This window comes from Micromys minutus (genome assembly GCF_963924665.1).
Source record: "Micromys minutus genome assembly, chromosome: 27".
NCBI lineage: Eukaryota > Metazoa > Chordata > Mammalia > Rodentia > Muridae > Micromys > Micromys minutus.
The window spans coordinates 25,365,771-25,385,427 of record NC_137962.1 but is presented as its reverse complement, the minus strand read 5'-3'; the positions used below and the strand labels follow the sequence as shown (position 1 = coordinate 25,385,427).

The following is a 19,657-nucleotide window of genomic DNA, read 5'->3' as shown; positions in this document are numbered from 1 at the left end:
CTAAGGCTGCTGTTGGCCTGTTACTCTGATTCATCACGGGCCTTACATCTTCATCATACACTAAAGTAAGAAGGAGATTTCCCTCCTGTCTTATTCCCCATTAATCCTTGCAGGAGGCAGGTATAGTGTAATCATCACGAGTCGATACGGGATATTTATGTTCCAGTCTCACTCATTTGTGACGTGCTTACTTAGAACAGGAACTCTAGAGGTTGTTCCCCATATCTGTGAAATACAAGTAGTGGACCACATCCCTGCATCCAGATGAAGACTGATGCACACACTGCACTCACACTACAAACTGTGAGCACACAAGTTCTTGTTACACTTCTTCACATGACATTGAAATCCAATAAGTACAGTGTTTGCGGGGGAGTTCAACATAGTTACCTCGACCAGTAGTTCTTCACCTGTGGGTCTCAACCCCTCTGGGAGTCACTGATAAGACATCCTGCATATCAGAAATTTACATGATGATTTATGAGAGTAGCAAAATCACAGTTATGAAGTAGCAATGAAAATAACTTTATAGTCGGGGGTCACTGTCACGCGCCCATGCTTCCCGCCGGTAGGAACAGGCGTGCAACAAACAAACAGATTCTTCTGCGGATAACCTGTATTGTACAGCACTTTGAGCAGGGGACTTCTTGAGCAGGAAACTTCTCTCTGAGCTGGGGACTCCCTACCGGGGTCTACTGTCTAGGCGACCTCTCACGTGCAGTCTCCCACGTACGATCTCTCTGCCCAGTCTCTCTCCACGTGGGATCTCCCGCAATCTCTCCTATCGGGTCTCTCTCCACGTGGTATCTCTCTGCCATTTCTCCATGTGGGGTCTCCCGCAATCTCTCCACTATCTCCCTCTCTACGTGGGGGAGAAATGCACTGCTATATATGCCTAAGAGACTTGTGTTGCTACCTGATTGGTGCATCCTCCTGTAGCTCAATCACGTGCCCCAAGAGTGGGCTGTGACTTATGTGGTTGCCAAGCAACACGAGGGGAAAGGTTTTTGTAGGCTGAACAATGGGCGGGAAGCTGGCGCCATCTATTGGCGCCAACGGCTTCCTACAGGTCACCACAACATGAGGAACTGTATTGTAGGGTCACAGCATTGTGAAGGTTGACAGCCACTGACCTGGACTTTCCAGCAAAGGTGAACAAAATTTGTAGGAAAAGAATTATTTTAAGAGTATAAGGTTTTGTTCTTTTTAAAAAAAAACTATTTAGATATCTTCTTTTTTCTTTTTAAAATAATGAAACCATCTAAAATAATTCCAAGAAGAAAATAACCAAATTAAGGACAAACTAAAGATGGGGTTTTCATTTCATTTGTTTTAAAAAAAATGAACCTTATATTTTTCAGTAGGTAAACAGAAAACTTGTTATTATCTAAAACTAATTGAAGAAGCAGGTTTGTTATCGATACCGTAAACTGTGTGGTATTATAGCTTTTAGGAAAAGGGGCCAAATCGAGATTAAAATACTCAAGAGTGAAAAACCTAACAGGTAAAAAAGTAACGGGGGGGGGGGGCAGAGGAGAAAAATTTGATCCCCAGCAATCTTTAATTTATTCATGTGATATTGACTCGCCCAGTTTCCCTAGAAACACGAGAAAATAATGATTAGTAAAAATGATAACATGAGAAAGTAGAAAAGGCAATGCTTCCGTCAAGACAATGGTCTTACTCCTGATGCTGCTGTACCATGACCTAGCTCAGATCCGGTTGCAGTAGGCCTAAACTCTCATCCTCTCCCACTGAGGCCCAACCAGTCAGTTCGGGGAAGGGGATCCAAAGGCAGGCAACAGAGCCAATGACTGCCCCTGTGCCAACTACTAGGGACTGACATGAAGACCAAGCTGCACATCTGCTGTGAATGTGTAGGGTGCCTAGGTCCAGCCCCTGAAAGCTCTTTGGTTGGTGTTTCAGTCTCTGTGTACCCCATAGGCCCAGGCTAGTTGACTTTGGAGGTCTTCCTATGGTGTCCTTAACCCCTCTGGCTCAGTCATTTTTATTCCCCTCTCTTCCACAAGACTACCCAAGCACCGCTTGATGTTTGGCTGTGGGTCTCTGCATCTGTCTCTATCAGCTGCTGGATGAAGCCTCTCAGGAGACAGTTGTGCTAGGGACCTATCTGCAAGCACAGCAGAGAATGAATAGCTAATTCTTGCTCTCAATAACACAATTCATATTCTTTACAGCTAAGGGTGCAACGGTCCCCTTCTCAGGAGAAGGGGAGGAGGTAATTGAGGGGGGTGGTTGTAAGGGTGGGACTGGGAGGAGAAGCAAGATGGGGCAGGGTGCATTGGAACACAAAGTGAATAGTTATGTCAATTAAAATAAAATAAGAAAAATGAGTTAGCTAGATAAGACAGAAAATGCATTAAAGTTTCTGATCACCGCTGTTTTCAGTTGTAATTGAAACCATGCATACCAAATCAAGTGCTACCTTACTTCACTACATGGATGTCTTGCTTAAGACTTGACCGTGTTCAGAACATTATCCTGTCATGATACACCAGCACCTTTCCAGGGGTCCTAACTTGACAGAACACATTCCTCCTCTCAGGCGCTCCGTGTCAGAAATTGTCTCAGCTCTGCTCTGCTAAGGATTTCTGTTTAAATGGTCAACAGCTGATGTCAGTCTTACAGCTCAAGGGTGGACTGCCCACAGCAATGACCCAATCCCCAATCAGTCTTCAAATCTAATTTGAACCCAACAACCATGCTCCAAACGTTCCGTTGTCTTTGCAAACGTATAAACAAATGTGGCTGCACCGGGAAGCTTAGACTGGACAGCTCTCTCAGACTGGGCAATGTCCTGTTTGTTTCCACAGAGCGTATCTCATCACGGACTATATGGGCATCCGCAATGAAAGTTTCATGAAGCTAGCTGCTGTGGGAACCTGGATGGGGGACTTTGTCACAGCCTGGATGGTAAGGAAACAACAGCTTCTCTCAGTTTGAACAAATGTCAAGTGGAAGGCATGTCTATAATGTCGGAAGGACATTGTGGGAAAAGTTGCTAATCATTTTAAGAGCAACATTTGTAAGTATGTACTAGTGTTGAAGACTAATGGCTTATTTTTTTTGTTCAGAATGGATTTTGTAAGCATAGATTTGTCTATTACTGTATTCCATATTCAATATCTGTAGCCCTTAGAAAGTAATCAATGCAATCAGATTATATGTATGTATATGCATATATATGTGTATGCATGCTTCTTAAGGAAAAGTCCTCCCTGTGAAATTCTGAACAATTGTTTGGAGGCTGTTGCTTTGACACACACAAAGTAGCCAGGTAGCGAATGCAGTTTGGTCTGTCTCAGAAGGCCATCGGAAACATTCTTTAGGTGGCCTCTAGATTTACTTTGTTTTCTTCCATGAACCAATGCCTCACTGGTAACCAAGCGTTTTGGTAGCTCTGTTTTTTAAACTTAACGTCATATTTTGAGAGTCTCATATAAGAGCACCCCATAATCACACCAATGCTGCGTGCTCTCCCCTCATTCTGACTGCTCCCCCATGGCTCTGCCTACATTGTCCTCTTGAACACACGACTTCTAAATTTATTATTGTTACATGCATGCAGCCTACTGTGAACATAGGCAGAGAACTGACCATTTAGGCTTGGGCAGCCTTTGATGAATTCTCCTTCAAAGAGTGTCGGTGGTGTTCTTGAGGATGGCATCTAAGGGTGCTTTTGACTTTTACCTGCATGTGTGCACATGTGCAGTCATGCAACCATACATGCCCATCCCTCCCCAACACAGACATACAAAGTCAAATTCATTTAAAAATGACTTAATGTTAAGGAGTGAACTCAGTAATCAGGATAAGCTACTCACAGAGTCCGGGCTACGTTGCATTAAAAATTTCACTTCCATTAGTAAAATCTATATGGGAGGAGGTACATACATTGGAAAATGATGTTATTAAAATTTGAGATGGCATCTTTTGAGGAAATTCTACATTAATTATGATTATGATTTTACCTTGGCTTTGAGAAGTAAACTGGAAGTGAGAACCAGATCAAAGTTTCAGAAAAAAAAAGGACGCTCTGACCTTGACGCTCATGCTCTGACCGTCAAGAAATAAGTTGTGCCATGTATAGACATAATTTTCCCATTTCACAATGGATTTAGTAGTTTCTATGTTCGTTACATGCTTTTATGGATATGACGTGTGTGTCCTTAGGTAGGATTTAACTCGCTGAAGTATGGGCAGATGTAAGAGCTTTGCGGTCGCTGTTGTATTTGTTTGTCTGGACCTGCTCCAGTGACTGTAAGGGCAGAACACTGAGCCAAGCCTCATGCTTCCAGGACTTCCTGTCCCTTAGCACATTCCACCACATCCCAGGTCTGGGTGCAGATCATCTGGAGTTGCCCTGACATTGCCAGTGCTGAGGTAGACAGGGGGTGTCGTCCACCACTTCCTGGTTTTGCTCTTGACCAATCAGTGAAAAGGCAACAGATTGAAGGCTTACAAACCGCTCTGCAGTTTGGAAGCTCACGTCAGCATTTAGTATATAAGCCATGTGCTGCCTTTATCGAGGTGTCACTGTTTGTCTGTGACCTGTTTCTATCTAAGTCTTCAAACATTTTCTCACTTTGGCTCTTGCCTGTCCAGAGCTCTGCCTCTGTGTTTTGTTTGTTTGTTTGTTGGATTGTTGTTGTTGTTGTTTTTATCAAATGCACTTCTTTAGGCTTCTTTAAAAGAATGTGCATAGGGTAGCTCTGATCTTTACTCCTTTCTGGTTGTATTTCCGGTTCCGTACATGTCTGCTTTCTTAGAGGTAAGGGAGGAATGTGAAGAACTGGCCCACGGTACTGTCTTTTTCTCACATTCCAACTCAGATTCACAGATTAATGTCTGCTCCTTCAACACCCCCTGTTTGTGGCTTTTTCCTCTTGTATGGATCAAGGCTTTATTAGAAAGCTAGACAAGAATTGAGAAGGAAGGATAGTGTGTTTTCGCCGTAACCACCCATTGTGAGCTTGAATCCCACAGACTGCCGCTCTTTTCCTTTCTGGAAACCAGGGTAGAACTTGAGGTCTCTTTGTGCTTATGTTCTGTGAAACGTTGACCTTTCCCCACTAGACTCAAGCAGAACTGGCAAAATAAATGCAAGCTCCTGCTTTGCAAGCTCAGCCACACAGGGGGGATTCCCAGAATGCAGTCTCTATTCCCACGCCGATTCACTGACAGGCAGCAACTTTCCAATAAATATTTATGTGCCTACATGTGTGTGCATTGATAACGCTTTAAAAAATATTTTTCCTCACGAGAGGAATCTCAGGTAGCGTTGACCTTCGAGTGTGCATAGAATTCTCAGCCTGGAATGAATGTCAATGATGACAGTGACCTTCAGGGAAAAGCAAGTGACTTTTTACATTAACAATCGGATATTGACTCTTAATGTGTTTCTGTAGTGAATGACTTCCTTTTCTGGAAATAATGCCCAACTTTCCCATGGTTTATAAAAGGCTATCCGGGTGGATGAGATCCAAAGCCAAGAGTGATCTCAAACACTCTGTGACATACCCTTGGCAGTCACATGACTGAGTGTCCAGCCTCGTCCTTGGCTTTGCAGTTGATTCTGTGTATAGGACAAATGCATACGAAGCCCTAATACGCTTACTAATTTTTGCCAATCGTCAAATATGCTTTTTTTTTAAATAAAAGAGATGCATAAAGTGTCGAGCATTGTAATCAGCTCTGGGCTGCACTGTTGCCATGTTTTTAGGAGCCAAGAGTTGTGTCCCGAACACGTGTGTAAAGCAGAAATAAACACTGGCTATCCTGAGCCTTGTCATGTCTACTGCTGTCACTCAGGAGCTGGTGGCTCCATCTTTCCATGCCCTGTTCCAAGTCCTTTAAGTTGGAAAGGGCTGGGGTTCTGTGGACACCACCACGAGGCTGCTGCTTTTCATTTCCCACCAGAGGGAAGTGACTCCTGCTGTCTTGCGCTAACCATTTCCATTCCCAGCCCCCGGCATCCTGCCTCTCCTGCCTGCATTTCTCCTCTAGCAGTAATACTGTGACTCAGGGCAGTGAGAAGGTTCTGGTGAAGTAAGGACAAAGGTACTAACACAGCGACAGGAAGGCATGCTCTGTGGAGACAGTTGTGTTCGTACTTTTGTGACAATACCTGCATTCTAAACGCCACCTGTCGTGCACATGCCTCGGCACGTGTGGCCTGCGGTGGCTGTGGGCATTCATTTACATGTGACATCACGGGAAAGATTCTTCCATGAAATTATGTCACAGATACCTTAAAATAACTTGGTCACCTCTCTTAGGGTGTCTAATGCCGTGACAAGACACCGTGGCCAAGGCAGTTCTTAGAAAGGAAAAGCATTTAATTGGGGCTAACAGTCTCAGAGGTTTAGTGCCTTGTCACGGGGCGGGGGGAGGGGAGGGGAGCATGGTGGCACACAGGCAGACATGGTGCCAGGGAGGTAGCCATGAGGTCTGCATCTGGATCAGCAGGTAGCAAGAAAAAAAGGAGGCCTGGCTTGAGCATCTGAAAGCCCGAAGCCCACCCCCAGTGGCACATTTCCCCCACCAAAGCCACGCCCACTCGCCAGGCCACACCCCCTAATAGTGCCTTTCCCAATGGACCTATGGGGGCCATTTTCATTCATTCCACAACGCCATCTGTCACTTAACTTTACCTTTATTTCCGATGCTTCTTGTACCACCTTGTATAGCATTGAGTTTGGTTTTAATACGGTGCTTTCTTGAAAGTTCTTTAGAGCCGGAGATCCTTGTTCGATATCTACCTGAGTGTTACACATGGAGGGACCCATGGCTCCAGCTGCACATGTAGCAGAGGATGGCCTTGTTGGGCATCAGTGGGAGTGGAGACCCTTGGTCCTGTGAAGGCTTGATGCCCCAGTGTAGGGGAATGCCAGGGCGGTGAGGTGGGAGGGAGTAGGTGGGTGGTGGGTGATGGGGAACACTCTCTTAGAAGCAGGGGGAGGGGTATGGGATGGGGAACCCTGAAAGGGGATAACACTTGAAATGTAAATTAAAAAAATTCCAATTAAAGGAGAGAGAGCATCTGAAGTTAGACTACTTTGAGAAAGAAAAGTTTTAAATTTCCTAAATGGTTTGTATCTGTTGCAGCTTGTGCAAGAATACGATTTTTTTTAAAAGTGGTTTTATTTCTTTATCATCATTTGGGAATTTCATCCACTCATACAATATGCGTTGTGCAGCCAATCAGTTCATTTCCTTCCCTTGGGTCCCTCCTCTGTTCCCCAGCTTTCCCTTACTAACTTCATGTGTTTTTAAAACAAAATCTTAAAGCAAAAATAAAACAAGGCCCTTGGTGTCCCGGAGGAAAACTGGCATTCTCTCTGCCTCAGCCACCCGCTGTCAATACCCCTCTTGACTCAGGGCGGGCTCCTGGCGCCCTTCCCTGTCCACGCTGGGGTTTCCCTTGGCTTGCTCCTGTGCAGGCCTTTAGAGGCAGAGGGTCCTAGCCACCGAGGGTCCACGTGTGCAATGGTGCACAGCCCATTCTTTTTCACTTCAGCCAACTATTATCTTCAGGTCTTAGACTCTTCCTGCCCTCCTTGCCATTGTGAAATCACCCTGAGCCTTTCAGGGTGGCGGGGCAGGGCCCAGATGTCCTGTTGAGAGCTGAGCAAGTCACAGTTCCAGACACTCCCCGTGTAGCAATGCCTTAATCACCTGTGTTAACCCCATCACTGCCAAAAGGAGCTTCTGCGCTGGGGCTGAGCAGCACGCTGGTTTCTCGGAGAGTATGAAGGTTACATCTCTCTAGCAGAATAATTGAATTATGGTCTCCCCAGTGGGCAGGGTTTGTTAGTCCACTCACTGGGCAGCATCACAGATGGGTAAGACTGTTCATGACCTTTCTCCTCTACTGGTTCTTGGGGAAACTTCCAGCACCGTGAAGGTGAGTTAACAAGGATGAGATGTTTTTTAGGAACAGTTTATTCCCCTATCTTACTTGCGGTTGCTTTACATATAAATATTCTATTAGCTGTCTGCATTTTTGAATATCAGTTGCTACCTTCTTTACTGTCACATATTTTCTACATGGTTGGAAGCTGAATTTCTCAATAATAATAATAATAATAATAACCATAACAATAAACCACATATTTTAACGGTTAATTATTAATTATTGATGAATAATTGATTATAATTAAACAGCAATAGTATTATTCATTAATAACAATATTCTTAAAGCTACTTACGTAGAAGGTGACACCACCACCTTCCTTGACCAGAAGCTTTTTGAAGGGAGCAGACGGTACCCAAATGCTCACAGCTGTGTTCCTAGCGCTCATCATTGAACTGGCAGTACTCATCATGTACTTAAGAAATAGTCACTGCAGCTCAGGGAACACCAGAGAACAAGGGACGGAAAGGACGGAAGAGCCAGAGAATGTGAAAAGGTGTTCCCTGGACATGTCATGGTTGTTGCAATCATGAACTAATTCAGCAGCTGTGGTCCTTTGGCATAAGTTCAAGGCTTAAAAATTAAACATGTAGCATGTATAGGAGCTTCCATTGAAAGGCCTCTGAAGGGAGACCTTCACTCAAATCTCAGGAGAGGCGTGCACCCAGTGAGGCACCAAGACCAGACTTGCTGCAATCGCATGAGGAAGTTTATTGAAAGTGAAAGAGTGAGATCTCAGGCCAGCATGCTGGGGTCGAGACTCATACACCACGCAGGGGTAGAGGAGTTCGACCCCGGCCTGAACTTGTAACAGGCTTATAAAGGCAAAAATTACAAAGGAGGGGGAGGACAGGCGGAATGAGGAAATTCAAAGGGGAAGAATCATACATTTTTTTTATCAGTACACCCCCAGGCACACCTAGGGCGTTGGAACATTCCACAGAGGTCATCCGGACCTTCTGTGGTATTTTGGGAACTCAAATCTCAAGAAAGTGGGATTTCCTGGGTGGGATTTCCTGGGAGCGGCAGAGGAAATCCCTAGGGCAAGGAATCAGTGTCCTTTGACAACCTTTTACTCTTCACCATAATCCACTTCTGGCTGAGGAGCCACTGGTCGTGAAGAGTTACTTTTCTTTGAGGATGTGGACCTCTGATAGGTTGTCTGTGCCTCACTGGATTACTCTAAAACTGTGCAGTTAGATGTGCTCATGATTATACCCAATGGACACACACACACACACACACACACACACACACACACACACACACAGAGAGAGAGAGAGAGAGAGAGAGAGAGAGAGAGAGAGAGAGAGAGAGAACAAAAGGTTGAGAAGGAGATGTTTTGAGGGAACTCAGGGAAGTCAGAGAGAGGGACTGGAATATTGCTATGAGCAAGACACAAAGTGGGCATGGAGTCCTATCCCTGTCCAATGAGCTATGTGCATTTGATAGCCACTGGAAAGGAAAAGTCAGTTTTCTTCATTGGAGTAGCACTGGGAAGTCCCCACGCTCAGAAACAGACAACATAAATGGGACTCCACATTTTGCTTCGGTCTTTTAAAAAAAAAAAAAGTGCTAGAGAACAGGAAGTTGGGAGGGTAGGAAGATGGAGGAGGAACTGGGAAGAGTTAGGGGAGAAGAATGAATGTAATGAAACATATTGTATAAAGTTCTCCAAGAATAAATGCAACATTCTAAAAATGAAAGGGAAAGATGTCTCATATACATGGTTGAAATTTTCAAAGAAAAATATTTTTAAAAAAATTTAATTTTTAAACAGGCACGGTGATGGACACCTATACTATAGTGCTTTGGGGTGGAGGGAGGGGCGTCTGCTCGTGGTCACCGTCTGCTGTAGGTGCGTTCCAGGTAAGGAGAAGATAGTCATACAAGAACACAGTACTGTTTTGTCGCTCCCCAGCCCCCACCCAGTTCATTTCTGTAACTTAACTCCACATGGCAATTCCAGAAGGCTGGGGGAGGGGAGGAAGGACAGCGACACTGGTCCAGAGACATGGTGCCAACCTGCTCCCCCTTCCCACATGGAGTGTGCACTGTTCATGCTAAACTACCCGCATCGGTGGGAAGGAATGTGCTTGTGACAAGCCTTGGAGTAACAGACTGTTAATGGGATTCTCAGCGGGTGGCGGTGGAAGAGCTAAGTATGTGAAGCAGAAGCTGAGTCACAGACTCCCCACAGTGGCCACTGTTGCCGGTGTTATGTGGCCTTGCTTCCAGCTGTGGGGAGAAGGCAGAGGGACTGAGATCTGTTTCCTAAGTCACTTGAGCAAGAAGAGTGTCCTGTTCAAGACAGAGGATTGGTTAAGCATCACTGGAGGCACAGGTCTGAAAGTTGCTCAGTACCCGATGGATTTTTATTCTTCTGGGTTAAAACATTTAGAGAACAGAACAGTGATAGTAAATATCCGAAGTGTTTGAAAATAGAAATTCTTTTTTTCCCCTCAATTTTAAAATAGAAAACATAACATTTATAATTACAGGTATATACAAGTCTAAAGTGTGGTAAGTTTTTAAAAATTGTATAATGCTTGTCACATGCTAAAAAAGGAAAGAAGAATAAAGAAATGTTTGATCTTCATTTTACCAAAGTGAGAAATGTCTTTAGCTATTTTTTTTTTCTTGAACAGGGGCAGGAAAGATAGGTTCATGCTTAAGAACGCCAGCTGTTCTTCCAGAGGGTATGGGTTCAATTCCCAGCATCCACACGGTACCTCACAACCATCTATACCTCCAGTCCCCGACGATCTGATGTGCTCAATGACTGGGAAATAACCAACCTCAGGTCTAGCTTGTTACTCCGCCTGAAACCGATCTTGACAGTTTGTATTGTGACGGGTGCCAGGTATCTAATTATTTCTCTCTCGCTGATTTCTCAAAATGACAAAATAAAATGCATAATTGAATTCGATTTACTGCTTGAGATAAAGCAGCAGCTACAAACTAACTGGATTTTATAATAGAAATTAATTTAAACTCTGAAACACAGATTAGAGGGACAGAATGATTGAATTCAGTGAACTAGCTGAGAACAATCGCAAGGGTGTGGGCCAGATGTTTAACCGCTGGGGATGGTCCCAGGCAGTGGTGCTGGGAACATTCACCTGCATATTCCTCTTTGCTCTCTTCACCGAGACAGTGGCACTACGTCATAGCATCAGTGACCTTCCTGACAACACCACGTTTGGGACAATTTGTATGCTGAGTTTCATGACTTTATACATTGAAGAAACTGGGCTGAACCTTCACTTATTCTATGTGCCACGTTTCTGTAAAGTTTCTGTATTATGAGAGATTACAGAGAGGGCATCATATCAGGGAAATTATAGGTACATGACTTACGGAGTGTCAACGGCTCTATAGTTGGCTGCATGAACCCGGGAGAGCAGGGCCTAAAAATGAGGCAGACTAAAGTCTCATTCAGTAGACAACTTGAAGCAGCAGACAGTGAAGAGTAAAGAAGAGCCACCTGGGTAAAATGTATAAACACACACACACACCACATACATACCACACACACACACACACATGCATATATACATATATACATACATACACACACACCACATACATACCACACATACACACATGCATACACACACACACACACACACACACACACACACACACACACACACACATACACACCCTATGATGCCACAGGTGACAAAACCACATTTACTATAGAGGTGGATAAACAAATGGTGGGAGATGGCTGTAACGAACAGTCCAAAGTGCACTAACTTCTATCCACTACACCTGGAAAGGGCCCAAAAACAGATCCCAAGAACAATTTTGTTTTTGAAGAAACTGAGGTCATACAACTCTTGTCTTGTTTCCCTGGGATTATTCTTATAAGTACGCAGAATTCTCACACAGTGGAGAAAGTAATCTTCATGAGAACTCAGAAGGAGGAACAGGAGGGGAGAGAAAGAAGCAGAGATGTGGTCATGTGATCTCACAGAGGCCTGCCAGGAATCTGCCAGATAATGCAGCAGCATTTGAGTTGATTTTCTTTTCTGCTAGCCTGTCCATTAAATTGGTTGGGCTTTATCATCAACCAAACCGAACAGACTGTATCTTTCCAGGCACAGGTGATGCTTCTTTCTATAGCATCTAGTCAAACAATTATTCCTCACAGTGTACAATTCAGCCGGTACTCTGGTTCCCTTTGACAAATGGAGGTGGTGCCAACTATATTTTACCTAGAACCGGAAGGGAGTTAAGGTTTTATACGGACTACCTTTGTTTAAGAAAGCTGCTGCCGTTGCTAGGCATTTAAGTCCTAAGTGTTTTGTTTATGTGAAATTGCTCTTTTTTAGCAGTTGTTTGCCCCAAGGATTTGGGGAGTACTAAAGATTTTCACGTTCATAAAGTATGCTGCACTTGTAGTTAAATGTTCTATAAACATCAAAAGGAAATTTATAGCAACGAAGTACTTTGTACTTAGGTTTTGTTGTTATTGCTGTATAAAAGCTATTACATCAGGTTGCAAGTGGATTTGAGTGAATTATGGGAAGAACTGGTTAATAGAGTCTCCTTCAGTCTCTTGCTTTAATCCCTTCTTCCCTTCTCTCTTTTCTCTCTCTCTCTTTCTCTCCCTCCCCCCTACTTCACCACCACCACCTCCTTCTCCTCCTCTTTGACCTCTCCCCTTCTGTATTTGGTGCTAGCAGTCAAACCTAGAGACCTAAGCACGCCAAAGTAAAGCCAAGTAAACATACCACCATTGGGCCATATCTACAGCCATAGGAAAGATTTCATTAAAAATACATGTGGAATAACCTTCTCTGGTCTTATTTGTCTGAAAGATGATAGAAGATAATGAAGTAACTTTCCCCCTGGCTGCTGAAATATACTAAGGTTTATTCTAGACCCTGGCTCAATGCCCTATTCTTCTGTAGTCTACTGAGTGGCTCTGCGAGCATCTTAAGTCACTTTGAACATAACATGGTACAGGCAAGGAGTCAAAATTGCTTAGTAGTCTAGTGCAACATCAAATAAATACTGCTGTCATATATCAATTAAAACAGGAAGAAGGCCACTTCAATCGCTTCTTTGACACATAGACCCGAACCAAAAGGAAGGTTAGGATACCATGTGTGCCAATTAAACAGTTCCAAACTGTTCTCGCTTTGACACCTGACCAGAGGATATATGGGTAGTGATGGGTAGATTAACTATGTGCTTGACATGAAACCTTGGACAGCCACTGTTTTCATTGAAAAGAACAGTATGTCTCTTACTGGTCTTGAAATACACTATAAAAGATAGAGTGAACCAGCAGCCACAGAAGAACAATGAGAGCTTATCATTCTAGAGATCAGAGCACTTTCTGCCTGATGTATGCTATAATTATCCTAATTTCCTTTCAGCAGTAAGGATGACCCACTCAACTGAAGACTTCTTGATGGCCATGTGCATAGATTTTCAAAACATGAAAAATTTTACAAAAGGTTACCAACAAACCACTTTTAGCCCAGTCAGATGATAGATATTTCTAGATAATTTTGACTATGTAGAAACTTTAAAAACATATTCTTGGGACCTCTACTACCCGAGTATCAGTTTTGTTGCCTATCCTGCTTACCTGAAACTAATGATGTTCTCTGACTAACAAAACTGACCTCAAGGCTCCCTTGAGACTCAGCAAGAACTTAGTCCACGGAGTGTAAAGGAATCAGCATTTAATCTACATCTTGGTGTTACTTTAGCCTCAGTATCTCCTGGTACCATATTTTGACTTTTTAAAAGATTTTTTTTATATAAATGAAATTTATCAAATATATTATCTCTGCATAACTTTTAGATATGTCAAATTTTCAAGCTATAAAACTATAGGCTGTTAGTATGTTAGTATTCTAAAACTTTATTGTGTGTCTCTCATTCATCATATTATCTCTTCAACAAGGGTTGATTGAATGTGTATGAAATTCCACTAAAGAGTGAGTGTGCTAGCATTGCAGTGCACCGAGTAAGTGACAGATGTCCAAGTGGTACCTTGTAGGGACTTCTGGTTGGGTGAAGGTTACTATCCTGCCTGACCTGTGTTCTGTTCAAACCATCCTTCAGGGAGCCAAGTCCTCAATCTAGTAACAATTTAACAAGTACTGGGGTCTTCCTTGGATAAACAGCAATTTTCAGAGTTGCAGATTCAGTTGCCATGTAGGCCAGGTGGATCTGGTAAAAACATTTGCTATAAGGTAGTAGGAGAGCTGATATTGGGTCATATTCCCCGCACAGACACTTTAAATTGGGTGCAACACCCAAATACCATTGCTGCTAAGTAGGAGCTAATGTTAGCATAATTCCGCCCCCAAATTATTCTCTCTATGAGTTTTTTTTCAGTCCCTCCAAGTCCCCAGCTTTGATAACCTGACTAAAGGTATTGGTACCAACAAATATCCTTCAAATCTCTTCAATGGAATTTTTTCCTTGACCCATCCCAACTCACTTTGAAAAACTTATGTATTTTTGTATTTTTTTTTATTATGTGTTACTATTTTACCTGCATGTATGTGTGCACATCACATGTGTGGTTGGTGCCCTTGGAGGTCAGAGGAGGCTGTTACGTCCCTTGGAACTGGAGTCACAGATGAGCCACCCCGTGGGGGCTGGGAGCTCAACTCAGGTCTTCTAAAGATGTAGCAATTTCTTTAACCTCTAAGCAACCTCATCATTCTCCCAGTCTGTTTCTTGTTGGAGAGCATTCCCGGTACTCTCATAGATGCGTCTGCCTGCTCTTCCATCATGAGGCCTGCAGGTTCCGTGTTCCTCTTGTCCTACCCACAGATGCCTGTCAGTTCGGGATGGCTGCCATGTAAGGCATAGATAGGATCCCAGGAAACATGATGCACGTAGAAGTCGCAGTTGCTGGATAGCCTAGTAAAATACCAGTAGAGGGTCTCTAGGATGAGGGTTGCTCTATATAGCTCCATAATCCCAAGACTTCATAGTCTTCAGAGCTTGGATACTGGACATTCACTAGTCTGTTTCTTCCATGTTGGTATTCCAGATTTAGGCCCCATCAAATCCTCCGTCGACAGCTGTTTATAGTAGCTGTATTAGTTACATTCTGTTCCTGTGATAAAGCGCCATGACCAATGCAACTTATAGAAGGAAAGGTTTAATAGGGCTCATAGTTCCAGAGGGAATGAGTTCATGGTGGCAGCGAGGTGTGGGGGCAGACGGTAGGAGCAGTACCGAGAGTCGAGAGCTTACATCCCTTACAGTAAGCATAAAGCTTACTGGAGATGTTACAAGTCTTAAACTCTCCAAGCTCACCCCCAGTGACACACTTCTTCTAACAAGGCCATGCCTCCTAAACCTTCCCAAACAGCACACTAATTGCAAGTCCCATATTCGTGTGAATATATGAGTGTATTGGGTACATTCTCATTCGACACCACAATGGCAGGATGCCTTTTCTTAGTTGTCAGTGTTGTTCGGTCTGCCTGGTCTGTTTGTGAATAAGAAGCAAAGCAGCAGGCCTTGCTTTAGATTAACACAGTGCTCATTAACTTAGCAACTGCTCCTTGACAGGAACACTCAAAGAACGGTGTTGGGGGATAAGGAGGTGTTACTTTGGAACATCTGTTCGACTGTGTAAAAGTGTTCTTCCTCCACAGGGTTAGTCCTGTCTAAGCCAGAACAATCCAGGAGAGACAGGAACCGAGAACTTGTATACTGCTAAGCATTTATTACAAACGTACATGACTCAAGTGGGCAAAAATCAGGTTCACAATAACATTTACTGGAGTGTTGATGAAATGCATGTTTTTGTGGCCAGGTTGGTTGTCGCCAGCATAGGTGCAGAGAAACCTCATGCTTCTGTGGTATTTACTGACTTGCCAGCTTCAGTATACTCTCAGGAACAGTGTGCAGATGGGTCCTTGATAAACGTGGATGGTGCGGTTATTAAATGAATACAAATATGGAGATTGTCTCTGCTCTTCCCCCATAAAGCCCATCTCTCCACTCCCAGCTTCCTTCAGTCGCCTATATGTCTTTGTGTGGAACTGAGGCCTCTTGGACTTTCCTCGGTCCGGCTTGGCATGTTCATTGGTGTGATGCTTGTCTGGTTTGCATCTGGGGAATCCTTTGAGTAGAACGGATTCTGCACCAGTCATATCAACCCCGATGAGAAGCCAGCAAGAATCACCAGCTCGGGGATTCTGATACGGTTCTTCGGGACGACGACGACTCCTTTCTTGAGTTGTGAGGGCGAACACTTGCAGCCACCCCTTTTCCAGCTCAGAGGACACAGCCGAGAGTCACTTTGTAATTTCACCATTGTAATGCAGCGTCATCAGAGAGCGGTCATTTTATAATTGCCCCATCTGTAATATGGTGTCACCTACATAAACTCCCTGCTAATCTCTCCTCCCTGTGGATGGCCTGCTCTTTCGGTCCTCCGTGGGTTGTGATTTCAGTCTGGGCCTCTCGCTCACTGCTAGTACTGTTGCCGCTCACCCAGGGGAGGCTGACTTCCAGTAATTATTACTTAGGTAATGTGGCTGCTAACTGCTGTGAGGTAAAAGATAAATCTTGTGAAATTATGACTGCTAATACTATTGGTGTTAATTTTAAAAAAATTACAGTGTTTCGTAAATGAGAACGTCTTAAAATCTGGCTGCAATGTGCATTTTCTGAATGAAGACAATTTGCTAATTTTAACAACTCCCCCCACCACTACCCCCCCGCCCCCGGTCCCAATGTACTGTAGCTCAGCCAGACAGGAACTGATAGCAAGACAGTATTCTCAACATTTTACATAGCAAGCTTTTTCTTCAAATGAGGTCAGCTCTAAGTAGGTCACTCTGAATTATAAATATACCGGATGGTGGAGTTATGTCATCTGCCAGAAACTTCTCCGCTCACAGGTGTCAAGACGGGGGTTCTCTGAATTATGCATAGTGATGAAGGTACGAGATGAAGTGCTCACAGTCTCCAGGGTGCAGCTCAGGCGTGTCTTAGGAGACGAGGGAAGCCTGGAGCTGGCAGTCCGGCTCCACTTTGACTTTTAGCGGGTGAGTCTTCCTGCAAAATGCTCAGGCTCAAAACTTAACCTCGCCACAGAGTGGAGAGCTTCCCCTTTAGCTGCCACAGAACTCTACTTCGTCCTTTTCCTCCTGCTGGCTTCTGAGTTCTAAGTAAGATCTACACCCGGGCCCGAAGCAGTCTCCTTGTATGTGCTCGTAACCCTGCTTACGTGGGTAGTCTTAAAGAAAATGGCGATTGCGCTATGTAAAAGAAGGATCATCTGCAGGGAGACATGATAGCAGGAGCCTTGGAGCCGGATGTGGCGCAGGGTAGAGACCCCCAGCGGAAGACGAGTGAGGGTGGTGTTTTCCCAGTCAATGAACATCAATCAGGCGCCTCTCTTGTGATGTTTCTATCGCTTACCGTGCCCACGACACTTCATCGGCTTGTCTCTAAAAGTGAGGTTCAGAGTCAATGAAGGGCTGACAACAGAAACATGCAAAGCAAGCCCAGGGGAGTCAGAGAGAGGAGGGAAGTGTGGGTTTTAATTCCGAGAGGCTGTGGTGGAGCGGTAACTTTTGATGCGAAGTGGATCCTGACAGAAGCCCAGATCCCCGGTAGTTCAGTGCTGTTCATTTTGTCAACAGAGAGGAGAGATAGGGTCTTATGGGACTAAGCAAACTCCAGGGCTAAAAATACAGTTTGACATTTCTTGAATGCGCTTGACAAGACTCTGCATAAAGCTGCATTAGCATTCTTTCCAGTTAGAAGAATTTTAAGGGAGACTGAGTTCTTTTATTCAAATTCACACTTAATTTTTGTTTTCTTTGGTTGCCATGACACTTAAAGAATTATATATGATTTGGCTTCAGATGTTTAAATGTATGGTATTTTAGTGTGAGTGAGAAATTTTAAGGTACAGGAATATTCTTATATCAGACAGTAAATTGCACTTGTGAACTTAAAAAAATATTAAGAAGCCTCCCCCCAAAAGCCAAGTATACAGATTGTGTGCAATAAGACTTCAACACAACACAACACAACAACAGGTGCACAATTACTCACCATGTTTTAATGGCTCTCGGTATATTGGCATGATACGGCTGGCGGGCACACACAAATCATTATTCTACAAGTGCAGAAGCAAGGTTGTGTGGAGGAGCATGGGGTACAGAAGACAAAATGCCAGCAGTGCCCGGTGGATGTAACACAAAGGCAATGCTGATGCGGGGAAGGGGCATCTGTAGAGAAAAGCTCCTGGAGGAAAAGATGGGGAGGGAGGTGGAAGACCTCTGCAGCAGAAGCTGGGACTGGCAATCAGTAATCACCAAATACTGTCGCCATATTCTGGGGTAGGCTGGGGCTTGCAGAGCAGCGTGACCTAAGCCGTTCTTGTCCCACTGCACACGCCAATCACTGTCTTAAAACCCGGGCCATCCTCAGTTTTACTTTGTTCTGACAAAACACCATTTGTCAGTTTGCTAGGCTCCCGCTCTCGCTGTTTAGCTTCAGGAAAAACAGATTGTAGTGTTTGGTCGTATTACTTACTCTTTAAAGATTAAGAAAAAAGTAATGTGAATGGTATAGTCTTCCAAAGCCAGTGTAAAGGTGTGATTGGTTAGCCAGGCTGATATGTTCATGGTACTGTTCTTCTGAGTGTTTCCCAAACGGTAGCCTTCCTTATGATATTAGTACTTTACCCCCTAACCCTCATCCCTGTAATTTCTTTTTTTTTTGTTGGATATTATCTATATTTACATTTGAAATGTTATTCCCTTTCCTCCCACTCCCCTCCCCCTTCCCTTGCCTCTATGAAGGTGCTCTCTCTCCCTACCACCCTCTTTACTTGAGCGCCTTGGCATTCCCCTACACTGGGAAAATGAGCCTTCAATGGACCAAAGGCCTCTCCTCCCATTGATGTCAGACAATGTCATCCTCTTCTGCATATGCACCTGGAGCCATGGGTCTCTCCATTTGTGCTCACTGGTTGGTGTTTTAGTCCCTGGGAGCTGTGGTGGGTTTGGTTGGTTGATGATTTTGTTCTTCCCATGGGGTTGCAAACCCTTTCAACTCCTTCAGTCCTTTCTCTAGTTCCTTCATTAGGGTCCTCATGTTCCATCTGATGGTTAGCTGCAAGCATCCTCAACTGTATCTGTATGGCTCTGGCAGAGCCTCTGAGGAGGCATCCATAACTGGTTCCTGCCAGTAAGCACTTCTTGGCATCAGCAACAGTGCTTGGGTTTGGTGGGTCTCTAATTTCTAAAGAGGTCTTTGCCCATTCTGACTTGAGATTCCTGAGTGTAACGCACAGCCAGATAATTAAAAGAGTGGGTGTCCAACCGTGAGGCACATGATTTGTGCATGCCCATGACTTAGCACTAACACTTGAAAAACTCAAGGAGAGCTACTGTTTTCCCCTAGAAAGCCAACACAATGCCATTATTATTATTAATTACTTTAGAATCTTGTGACAGTTATATCGGCAGGGTGAGCTAATCTGACATGGTTCTTGAGTATACCAAGAAGGCATCTGAGTCAGACTCGACAGAACCAGATGCCTGGTGGAGAAGACAGTGCCGGCGGGGAGACAGAAGGCACAGGGGACAAATGCAGAGAAGGTGGGCTAACCTCATCTCCGCTGCTGCTGCCGGCTTTAAATCAGAGAGCGGGCGAACCATAAGAGATCCGCGGTGAGGGGATGCCAGACCTGAGAGAGCAGGG

At 44.2% G+C, this 19,657-nt stretch overlaps 1 protein-coding gene across 1 annotated transcript in view; it reads left to right on the top strand.

Moving 5' to 3' along the window:
* TMEM117 (transmembrane protein 117) overlaps positions 1 to 19,657 on the top strand; it is a 404,345-nt gene that overhangs the window by 209,004 nt on the left and 175,684 nt on the right. The window contains exon 4 of the mRNA XM_080939837.1: positions 2,835 to 2,934. Within this exon, the coding sequence (XP_080795963.1) occupies positions 2,835 to 2,934 (100 nt within the window). The remainder of the gene's footprint in view (positions 1 to 2,834; positions 2,935 to 19,657) is intronic.